The sequence below is a fragment of the Galeopterus variegatus genome, unplaced genomic scaffold, assembly GCF_000696425.1.
Source record: "Galeopterus variegatus unplaced genomic scaffold, G_variegatus-3.0.2 Scaffold138, whole genome shotgun sequence".
In the NCBI taxonomy this organism is placed as follows: Eukaryota; Metazoa; Chordata; class Mammalia; order Dermoptera; family Cynocephalidae; genus Galeopterus; species Galeopterus variegatus.
In genome coordinates this window covers 103,008-114,883 of record NW_007726249.1, presented here as the reverse complement: position 1 = coordinate 114,883, position 11,876 = coordinate 103,008, and the positions used below count along the sequence as shown (strand labels likewise).

At 42.4% G+C, this 11,876-nt stretch overlaps 1 protein-coding gene across 1 annotated transcript in view; it reads left to right on the top strand.

Moving 5' to 3' along the window:
* Positions 1–3,225: 3,225 nt before the first annotated feature.
* VPS13D (vacuolar protein sorting 13 homolog D (S. cerevisiae)) overlaps positions 3,226–11,876 on the top strand; it is a gene marked incomplete at its 3' end in the record, with an annotated part of 105,995 nt that continues 97,344 nt past the window's right edge. The window contains exons 1-4 of the mRNA XM_008589879.1: positions 3,226–3,322; positions 8,939–9,016; positions 10,875–11,065; positions 11,161–11,241. Of these exons, the coding sequence (XP_008588101.1) occupies positions 3,226–3,322; positions 8,939–9,016; positions 10,875–11,065; positions 11,161–11,241 (447 nt within the window). The remainder of the gene's footprint in view (positions 3,323–8,938; positions 9,017–10,874; positions 11,066–11,160; positions 11,242–11,876) is intronic.

Genomic DNA, 11,876 nt, shown 5'->3' with positions numbered 1-11,876 from the left:
GGCGGGCAGGGCCGGGGCCCGCAGGGCCCGCGCGGAGCCGTGGTCGGCCGCTCAGGCCCCGCCTCAGGCCTGGGGGCCCGGCCCACCCTCGGGGAACGCGACGCTGGGAGCCTGAGGACCCCGGCGTCCGGCCCTCCGGCCGTCAGAGCTACCCCGGGAAGCTCTGGGGCGTTCGCGCCCCAGACGGCCCCGGGCCCGCCGCTCTCACGGGGACCCCTGCGTCCGAGGCCGCGCGGGCAGCCCGGGCATAGGCTCGGGGCTGGCTGAGCCTCCCAGGACCCCGGCGTCCGTATCTAGCGGAGTCCGAGCCCCTGGCAGACCCCGGGCCCCTTTCCAGGGTCCCCGCAGTTCGGCGCCCTGGGATGGGGGATTGGGGGGGTGTGTCAGTTCGCGTCTATCCGTCTGAGCTTCAGTCTTAATGCGGGACCGCAGTGTGCGAGCCCCCCACCTTACGCCCAAGAATGGGGTGTCCCTCAGTTCTCTAGAATGTCTTAACCACCCTCTTTAACCGGCCCCCCCCCCCCGGGTGTCACGCTCTAGGATGGGGACGTGGAGCCTTAAGCCTGTCTTTGCCCCTCGCCCCCCGGGGTCACGCCCTGGCTGAGCCCCTCGGTCCTGGTGTGGGACCCCCGGCTCCATTCCCTCCGGGCTTTCTCTAGGAGGTGGAATCTCCGTCCCCTGGAGGGAGGCTTAGAGTTCTGAGAACAGAGGGGGCGGCGGGAGGGCTGTGGGAAGCTCGCCTCCTGGACAGTCCTGTTCCTGTGGGGCCACTGGCTGGACACCCGCCCCCGTCCACTTGTCTCGGAGCTCCCTGGCGCCGGCAGCGCTCAGCCCGGGCCGCCTCGGGGAGGGACGCCCGGGTCCAGTCGCCAGTCCTTCCTATTCCCGGGTCTGGCCGCTCCTCGGGGGAGGGGCCTGGCTCAAGGTCATGCCGGCTGTCTGCCCGTCTGTGGGCTGAGCACAAATCCCCAGTGTCACCTGTCCCACCCGGGAGGAGAGGCCAGGTGGGGGTTAGTGCCAGGCAGCTGCCTAGATACCCTGACGGACCGAATGGAGTGTAAACACTTGGGGATTCTGGCCGGTCTGGCGGCCCTTCCTGACACTGGATTCCTTAAGGGAATCCTTGAAGCGGCCTCAAGCCCGGCCTAGATGCTTAGCAGAACTAATGGATGCTTTTTGGCTTGGGCCTCTGACTAGGGCATCTTACGTAGTGCTAATCACCCATGTTTTTAAAGTCTGTTTTGCTTTCTTCTACCGTCAGGGTAAGTAGAACTTGAACTTGTGTACAAACTCCCAATCGTTTATTGGGAGAGCATGTGTATTTGGCACTTCAAAGAATATTGGCATTTAGAGCCGAAATTAGTGGCCATAATTCCAAAAATAAAGAGTATTCTGACTTTGGCTCCTTGCCTTAGTGTGTTTGGAGTACATATAGTCAGACTAGACTAGGCAGTTTCACATTTTGTTTTCACAGGTTTACTTGTTTAGAGTGACAATAGGGAAATGTTACTTTTACTCAGGCGTTAAACATTTCTTATTTTTAAAAATTTGTTTTTGTAAGCTCTTTTTTAAACAAATGTACCCAATAATCCCTAGCAGATTCCTACTTTGACATAATTGTTAGACTTAACAAGTATCTTTGGAAGGAAATTAGGCAATTATTTTACCAAATGCTATTTTTTTTCGTGTTTTTTTTTTGGCAGCTGGCCGACATGGGGATCCGAACTCTTAATCCTGGTGTTATAACACCGTGCTCCAACCAGCTGAGCTAACTGGATAGCCACTATTTTTTTCTTTTTACTGTAATTTTTGACAAATAAAAGTTAATCTTGGCTGGCTGGTTAGCTCAGTTGGTTAAAGTGCAGCCTTATAACACCAAGATCATAGGTTCGGATCCCCATACTGGCCAGCTGCTAAAAAAGAAACAGTTAATCTTGTCTGGAAGTGCAAGATACTGTTGACAAATAAAAGTCAGTCTTTTCTGGAGATTGAATTAACTCTTCCTTTGGGATAAGTTTATCTTCTGGCACTAAGATGATTGACTAGAGGGGCAGAGTGCTTGGAAAGGATCCTGAAAGTAGATTGGTTCCAAGTAGGATGCATGCCATAGCAAATCTGGAGTGTTCTGCATCTTGACTGATGACCGACGTGGGTGGCTCAGAGCAAGATTTGGAGCTCACAGTTCAAATTGGGATCTATTAGCTGAGTGATCTGAGAACACATTTAAACTTTTGTGCCTCAATTTCCCTCATGTTAACTTTTTATAATACTAAAAACTATATATTTTTTGTAATACTTATAAACACCAGTTATTATAACAGGCAGTAGTAGTTCAGTACTGAATCTAAATACTGTAGCTGGAATTAGAGGATTTCTGGTGTTTGTAATTATTGACTAAAGATGGTTCATTCTATCAGCATCATCTGGTAATGCAGTTCCAGGACATTTAAGAATAGTGATAAAGCATTACCTTCTTCCTCCTTTTTATATTATTTTATGAATGATCCTCATAAACAAATTTGCAAAATTTAATTAGGGCAGCCTTAATGAGGATCATTGCAGAATGTGAATTTCATTCATATAGTCTCTTAGGGCATTTTTGCTTTAATCTAGGATAGGGTTTCTCAGTGTTGGCTCTGTTGAAATTTGGGCTGGTTAATTCTTTGCTGTGGGGGGGCTATCTTGTGCATTGTAGAATATTTAGTAGCTTTCATGATCTCTGCTTACAAGATGCCTATAGTAGACTCTGAAGTCATAATAATAATAAATGTCTCCAAAAAAATAATATTTCCAGACATTGTCAAGTCACACCCAGATGGGAACCTCTGATCAGGGCAGTCTAATCCCAGGGTAGACTGCTAAAAGTAAGGAGTTCAATGAGCAGTTACATTGAAAAGATACACTACTTTGAATTGTAGGTAATTTTTGGTAAATTTATAAGGGTGACTTTCTTGCAGCTACATTAAAATGTAGATGTATTTGGTTTGGTCCTCCTTTTATTGATGGGGACATTTTACAGGGCTCCTTACCCTGTCTTTTTTAAAATCTACTTTGTGTTCATCCACCTTCAGGCAGGTAGAGTAGGAAATCAGCTTAGAAAATTATCCAGTTTTTCTGTTGATTTCCATTTTTTTTTTTTTCTTTCAGAGATTCCCCCATGACCATGGGAGAGAGAAATAAAGAATGATCAATGATCTTTAAACACCTTTTTCTAAGCATATAGTCATGTTGGAAGGTCTTGTAGCCTGGGTTCTCAATACCTATTTGGGGAAATATGTCAATAACCTGAACACTGATCAGCTCTCAGTTGCACTTCTCAAAGGTGAGTATGTGCATTTTTCATGTTGGTAAAGTATGGTTTTGCAAATGGCATTTCTATTTATTATTATTATTATTTTTTGGCGGCTCTCTGGTACAGTGATTGAACCCTGGACCTTGGTGTTATCAGAACCATGCTCTAACAAACTGAGCTAACCAACCAGGCCTCTATTTTTTTATATATATATATATTTATTGTACTGAGAATAATAAAACCTAATGCCCAGATGGTTTGAACTAAATACGAGTATGTATAGAAGGTAGTATGTTCTCCCATGTGATCCTGATGATTATTACAGGATAACTTATGTAGCTGTATTGCTGTAGATTTTAGGAAAATATTAAAGATTAAAAAAAAAAAGGTTTTACCCTAGTTAATTTTTTAGCTTTATGAAACTTCACGGAGGTAGCGACGATGTAGACAGTGGCATTGACGTTGGCTTCAAATACTGTTTTGTCACTTATTAGCTATGTGAACAGTAGCTAATATTGCAGTTCTGAGCCTCGGTTTCTTTAGAAAAAGAGGGTAATATACCTCCACAGGGTTGCTATAAGGATCAAGTGGAATAACAGTTAAAGCTGCTAACCTGCTGGCATATAATAGACACCCTAGAGAGGTTTTAAAATATTTTACTGTGAGCTCTTCAACAGAGTTTCTGAGGTCTTGTCTTGCTTAGTAGTAAAGTCCCTAAAGCTTGAGACATTTTAGCCTTTACAAGCCTATAGTTGGTAAATGTAGTCCCCTGATTTGGTGTGGAAATTGGGAAAGTGCACTTTCTTCTTTTCCTTGTTTTAGTTTAAGTTCTCTTTGCTCAATTCAAAATGGAATCCTTTAACATACATAGAGAAAGAAGATAAAGTCAGTCTTTAGGCGTGTAAAATCATAGGAAGTGGAAAGGAGACCTCAAATACAGTGAAACCTCAGCTTCCTGGGAATGAGTTTTGCAAGTGGACCACAACAGGTTAGTAGAGTTAGCAGTGATTCAGGTGTTTGCACAGTCTGAGAATAGGATACCAGTGGTTCACCTGTCACCGAAGTGTTGCTTTTCAAGTTTTTCTGACCCTTCTAGACCAAACGATTGTGGCATGGATAGGTTGAGGGAACTATCATGGTTGCCCCTCCCCACTCCCTTCCTTTCATTGGAAACAGAAGTGGATTCTTTTCCTATTTTCCTCCGGTGTGCGGTTGCTAAGTGGAAAGTGAAAGTGGCCAATCTGTCAGAGAAGACTACGCTTTCAAAGTGCAATGGTATTGTCAAGTTCACTTCTCTGGTCACTTATTTAAGTTCTTAGACCCACTGTGAAGTTAAGTCTGAGGTACAGGTAACAGGGCCTCCTAGAAAGAGAACTGCAGACACCCTTGCTGAAGAAATGAATAAATAGAACTTTGTGGAATCTGTTGTATCATAGACTATGTGCTAATAACAGATTTCTAATCTTAGCAGTTTAAGACAGAATGTATCTTTTATCGACAACTGTGTGTATCTATCTGGTGCCTTAAACTGCTTTACCAAGCTTATTTTCTTTTTTTTTTTCCTTTTTGTCTTTTTTTACTGACCGGTAACGGGATCGCAACCCTCGGTGTTGCGCCCGCACCACGCTCAGCCAGTGAGCGGGAACCGGTCTCCACATGGGATCCGAACCCTCGGCGGGAGCGCTGCTGCGCTCCCAAGCGGCGCACTCTCGAGTGCGCCACCGGGCCGGCCCAAACTTATTTCCTTTTTAAAAAATATTCTCTATGGCTTTTAATGAACCGAAGGAATTTGAGGAATGTTTCTCTGCAGAATAGAAAAATGCTTTTTCTTTCATACCTGGTGTTAGTACAGTACCCCATACTTATGGATCTGAAGCACCACAATGCTTAGCCAGAAAAATCTTGGGAGCATCACAGTGTACTGAGAGAATGGCATTTGGGGGAGCAGGATACTAGACAGGAATAAGAATGTTATTTCAATCCATCTGCAAATATTTGCTATTCTGGATGTTTTGGGACAGGGCAAAGGAGACTGAAATAGTAGTCAAGAGTATGGATTTTGTAGCCAGACGTTGGGTTTGAATCCTAGTTCCTCCATTCATCAGTAACTTGGGCAAATTACTCAACTTCATGCTTCAGTCTCCCTTTCTGTAAGTTGTAGATAATAGGTTCTGAGGACTAAACAAATTAATGTGGGTCAGAGGGCCTAGACCTGTTCTTGGCATATAGTGGGCTCTCAGTCAATGTTAGTTGTCATCACCATCCAACCTCATAATCCTCAACATATGATTGGCTGGTGGGTTGGACTTCAAGGGTCAATTGTGTACACATGCTGAAAGTAGTAAAAATGTAACATATGAGTAGTTGAAGGACAGAGATAGCACTTGTGTTAAGGTTCCACTTGTTCAGTCATTCAACAAACATTTATTGAGCACCTGCTTTGGGCAAGGCTCTGCATTGTGGAATGATACAAAGGGGAGGCAGTAGAAAATCATAAGAGCTCAGGCTTAGGGGCTGGCTTTTTAGCTCAGTTGGTTAGAGCACAGCCTTGTAACACCAAGGTCAAGGGCTTGGATCCCCATACCGGGCAGCTGCCAAAAAAAAAAGGTGGGGGGCTTAGGATCTGACCCTGGTTTTACCACGATAAGCTGTCTGTGACTGTGGGCAGGTTACTGAAGCTGCTTACCAGCTCTATGACTTTTAAGCAAATTGCTTGTCCTCTAAGCCTCATTTTTCTCATTTCAAAAATTGAGAAACTAGTAGTATTTCCTGGTATTATTGTAAGTTTGAAATGAGATAATCATATGACATGTTTGGCATGTAGTAAGAGTTCATTAAGTGATAGCTGCAATTACTATTATTGTTTCATCTCCACATCTATAGTCCCTGCCCACAGAGAGCTGTTAACCTGTTGGGGAGACAGATTACAGTAATACAAGGGCAATGTATATTAAATTGTTATGCTAGAGATATAGGCACAATGCAGTGGGGTGCATAGGAGGGGAGCCATTCATTGTATCTGTAGGACTCTGGGAAAGCTATTATGAAGGTTAGCTTTTGAGTGGGTCTTAACAGAATTTCAATAGGTGGCATGGGGTGGGTCACCATATTCCAGGGAGAATGAAGCCTGTGAGCAGAGGCTGAAAACTTGCAGGGCATATTTTGCAGCGGTTTGAGTCCGGAAGGCAGAAACTGTCAGTGCCATGTGAAGGAGTCTGAGCTTTGCTCTATGGGCAGAGCTCTACAGATCTGTAAATTCATAGCCCAAAACTTCAATTCTCCCTCCTTTTTCTTTTTATAAGCTCTGAACCTTAGGTTGGCCCTTTAAATACTGGGAGCAGAGGGGAGAGAATTCAGTAGTCATTAGAAAAATGACCAACCTTTAAATTCATCCCATTTGTAGTGAATAGATTTCTTGCTAATCTGAGATGAAGTTTTAGATGAGACATCCTTGAATAAGCCATTAAATTGTCTGCCTGGAAATAAATGAACAACGTTATCGTTTATGAAGTACTCACCTACTTTGGGTGCTTTACTGCCTGGCTCCTTGGAGGGACTTTTTCCAGCAGGGCCATTTGTGGGTGCATATTTGAGTGGGTGGTAGATCAGGAAGCCTTTAGTAACAATGACTGTGTTGTTTCGGCTGTGTTGTTTTATATGATTCCTTTGCTTTTGGCTTGCTATAGGCTGTTGTTTCTTCTTATTCTTTCCCCTATTTCCTCTCCTTTTTAGACTTTCTCCTTTGTCCTCTGGGCTTCCGCTTATTTAATTTTTCATGGTTTAAGTTGCCTACAACTCCTTCTACTTCCCCAAGGCTGTACAGTAGCCAGGGAAAGCCAGGGCACACCTGCCTTTGTGACAGATTTGGGTATTGGNTTAAGTTGCCTACAACTCCTTCTACTTCCCCAAGGCTGTACAGTAGCCAGGGAAAGCCAGGGCACACCTGCCTTTGTGACAGATTTGGGTATTGGAAAAATATGGCAGTTCCAAGTGCAAATGATGCTCTTCAAAAGAAGAAACTTGTCTCTTTTGGTCAATTTCAACTAAGGAAAAGGGCTGTACAGTAGCCAGGGAAAGCCAGGGCACACCTGCCTTTGTGACAGATTTGGGTATTGGGAAAATATGGCAGTTCCAAGTGCAAATGATGCTCTTCAAAAGAAGAAACTTGTCTCTTTTGGTCAATTTCAACTAAGGAAAAGGTTTTATGATTTTTTTCCCCTTGTGATCATTTTCTCTCCAAATGTGGAAATAGGGTTGTTTTGCTGGAGTTTTTAATGTTTCCTTTTAGTTAGTCTTAATAGGTATGTGGGGCCCCATGTGGACAAATGTTCTCACAAAAATAAAAAATATGTTGACTGGTATTAGCTCAGAATCTGCCAAATTGCTAGATTTTAATTCTTCTTTAGAAGGCAATTACCTGAACAAGTCCTGAATAGTTATTTAAAGGGAAAAATAATCAAGTTTCCTGTATTTTATCTTCGAAGTAAAAGGCTTGCCTACCGTTCTTCTCTGTTTTCTTACCAGTTAGTGGTTGTTGTTTGTACTCCCTGTTCTTGAAAATATATATCTCAGACAGATTTAAGTGGCTCAGAGATTGTCTTGTGTTGTGTAAAAAATTTTGTAAAATGATGGCTATCTTCCTAGCAACTTGGGGGAGAGGACCTTGCCTTCTCTTTTTGTGTTCCCAGTGGCCAGCACATTGCCCAGCACAGAGTAGGGCTCGGTATATGTGTGAGTGACTTGCATAGCCAGGAGAGTGAGAGATTTAGCTGCCCTCTCTTCTAGGCACTTTTGCATTTAAGTCATCATAAAAGTTGAGTCTGAAAACGACCTTCAGTACTGGTTCTGTTCAGTCCTGTGCTTTCTGACTGGTTATTAGACCTGCGGGTGGAGGTGGTCTCTCCAGAAGAGAGAGTACAATTTCTTTTGATGACTAGTTTTTTTTTTTTTTTTAAGAAAAATAATCTTTATTTCTCATCATAAGCTCAGTCAAGTTCAAGACACTTTTGTAAGCAATGATACCAGTCAGATGACCAGTTTTATTTAACTAAACTGTGGGCTTTCGAATGTGTGTGCTTTATGCTAATATTTTTGTGGGGGGCAGGTGAGGGTGGCAGGAGCTTTTTAAAAATTGCAGATTCCTGTGTTTCAGTCCCAGAGATTCTGATTTCATAGGTCTATGGGTGGGAGCCTGAATTTTGTCCTAGGTGAGTCAGATATTGATGATCCTCTGGTAAATATTTGCTTAAGCTGGGGGTCAACAAACTGGGCCACATCTGCCTGCAGGTTAAGAATGGCTTTTACATTTTTAAAGACTTGTAAAAAACAAATAAATAAAAGGAGAATACGCAACAGACATCCTATAAAGTGTGAAATATTTACTATCTGGCTTTTTACAGAAAAAGTTATTTCCTTGCCTAAACTCTTTATTGGCTGCTAAGCTTCAGCTGTCATTTACATGTTAGAGTGGGTGGTTGGGAATTAGTGTAGGTAAAGCACATGAGCTGGTGGTAGCACTACCCATGACCTTTTATTATAGCCCTGTCTAGATGTAAAACTTTCCCTTCAACCTTCAATGCTGTGCACACAATAGGCACCTACTGTATTTGTTGGATAAATATTTCATGATACTGCTTTTATTTTTAGGTGCTGTTGAATTAGAAAACTTGCCATTAAAGAAAGATGCCTTGAAAGAACTGGAATTACCATTTGAAGTCAAAGCTGGTATGTGGAACTGAAAAAGAGGGAGGAAGTTTTGAGCCTTAAATTGTTTGGGACATGAAAACTGAGAGCCCTGGACTTTGCATCTGTTTGATCAGGAAGAGGAAGGACAGGAAGTGCTAGAGTTTAGATCACTCATTGGCATTTCTGTAATAGGACTCTTTTTGTTTAAAGTGACCAAAAAGCAAAGAAACAAAAACTTTGAATTATCCTGAGAAATGGATGTAAAGTATCTGTCACATAGAACACAAGCATTGTCCAGAGAGCATATGGTCTCCTCGACAGGCTCAAACTCAGACCTGCCAGTTATAAAATTCATGATTATTTAATTTAACAGTGGTAGAGGAGAGTGATGGCATGTTTACTAGTTGCAGCAGTGTAGTAGATAATCAGTCTTAAAGTGTGATCTCTGGGCCAATTTTATTTGGATGACCTTGGGATGTTGATGGGAAGGTTAGGCTACTGAGTCAGAATCTCTGAGGGAGATCATTGAATCTGCATTTTAAATAAGCACCCAGGTGATTCTTATGTTTACTAAAAGTATGAGAACCTCTGTTCTAGATATAGCGGGTTCTTATTCTCAGAGAATGTATGATAGCTATCACTGAGAGATAGTTTACTCTATTGCATAAGAGGTGGGTTCTAGAAATTTATGCTTGGGTTTATATTCTAGTTCTGCCATTTTTTGGCTCTGTGACCTTGGACAAGTTACCTAGCCACTCTGTGTATGCTTCCTCATCTTTAAGATGAGACATCATGGGATTGTTGAGAGGAATACATGAGTTAATATATAAAATTACTGAGAACACTGCCTGGCACACTCAGTAGATGTTAGCAATTATAGCAGTTCTGCAGGTACTGGGTTGAGTAAGGAACAAGAATTGTCACAGAATAAAAATAATCACTGATGAATGATCACTTAGAAAATTAGTCCCTATTCAGATATCTCTTATCATTCAACAATAGCCTATTTTGTATTTTTGGGGGGGTGTCTGGCAGATACAGGGATTGAACCCTGGACCTTATTGTTATCAGCACCACGCTCTCATGAGCTTAGCTCACCAGTCAGCCCTGTGTGGATCTTTGAGACAGTTTGGGACAGTTCAGATGTTCTTGTGCATTATTCCTGTAGTGCTGACTTGCCTCTTATAACTTGAATTTAAAGAAAGCTTGGGTTCTAAGAGGCTTGGCTAGAAATGGAAGAACTTAGGAAATAAGTATCACAACTCTACCAGGCCATCTAGCTTTCTTATCAGCCCAGGTTCTCATGAAGAATAGAGTTCTTTATCCATACAATGACAGTGCGGTGTTACCTGCATTCCAGTTTGTGATGCCTCTGTTCAAAATTGGATATATTATAGGTCTGATAATTCTCAACAAGCACTTATTCACCAGCTAATTAATAATTAACAAGAAATGAATTTTGTGTCTGTGGGCTCATGCAGGTGCCGTGGGGAGAAAGACACCCCAAGGTATTTTAAGTAGTCCAGTTGGGGAAGAGATAGTTTCCAGAGAGAGATGTTACATTTGATATCATAAAGTCTTTTTTATTTTTCTTCTTTTGGTGGCTGGCTGGTATGGTGTTACAAGGCTGCACTTTTACCAGCTGAGCTAAGCAGCGAGCCCCCTGATATGATAAAGTTTCACTGAATTTTTTCCAGCTTCTAATTAATTATGCCTCATTCTTACAGATCTTAGCCTACTAACACTTGTTTCACGTGGGCAAGAGCCTGCTGCCTGTTTTTCTTAAATAAATTGTAATGGTAATACATGCTCCATAAAGAAAACTAGGAAAATACAGAAAAATGGAAATTAAAAATGTATACAGGCACATTTAACAAGATTTTCTTTCTCCTCCCAGGCTTCATTGGGAAAGCGACCCTTCAAATTCCCTTTTATCGCCCCCATGTGGACCCTTGGGTGATCTCCATCTCCAGCCTTCACTTAATTGGAGCCCCAGAAAAAATTCAGGATTTCAATGACGAAAAGGAGAAGCTGTTGGAAAGAGAACGCAAGAAAGCACTTCTTCAGGCCTTGGAGGAGAAATGGAAGGCAAGGCAGAGATCCTTTGGCCGTAAGAGCAGTTATGATGCTCATGAGATGAGAAAAGCACTAGATTCTGCTAACACTGGCTCTTTCCTTTGTAGAATGAACGCCAGCAGAAAGGGGAATCCTACTGGTATTCAGTTACTGCCTCGGTAGTTACAAGAATTGTGGAGAATATTGAAGTAAGTCCTATTGACTTTCATAAAGTATAAACATGAAAGGGATTTCTCAAGCATAAAAACGTGTTTCACTTCTTAGTTGCTTGTTTCTTGTTGGTTTAACTATACAGAGTGGGTGTAGGGCTGGCTGTTCAGGTGTGCCCTTTTGTAGGCTGTGCCAAAGGGAATACCTGAAAAGCGAGTCCTATGCTCTGATGCAGATATAGATTTTTCTTGCATCAGCTGTTGTGAGTAGGAGTCTTCGTCTCACTTCCATTTCACTTACTACACTTTCTTTTGACTGTTGGAATCCCACTTGTTAAAGGATTTGTTGTCTAAGGAGCCAGGTTACCTAAGCCTTCATGACTGTATGATTTCCAGGCTAGTCACGTAACCTCTCTGGTCTTAGTTTCTTCATCTGTAAAATGAGAGAGGTTGGATTCATGGTCTCTAGTTGATGACATAGTGCATTGTGAACAGCCCACTAAGATATTTAACCTCTCACTCACTTATCTGGTAGCAATTTGATGAGTTACAGTGCTGGAACTGTTGGCCACATTTTCTGCTTTAATTACAATTTTTTTTTTTTTTTTTTGCTTTTTGTCTTTTTCCGTGTCCGGCAACGGATTGCAACCCTCAGTGTTGCCCCCGTACTGGAC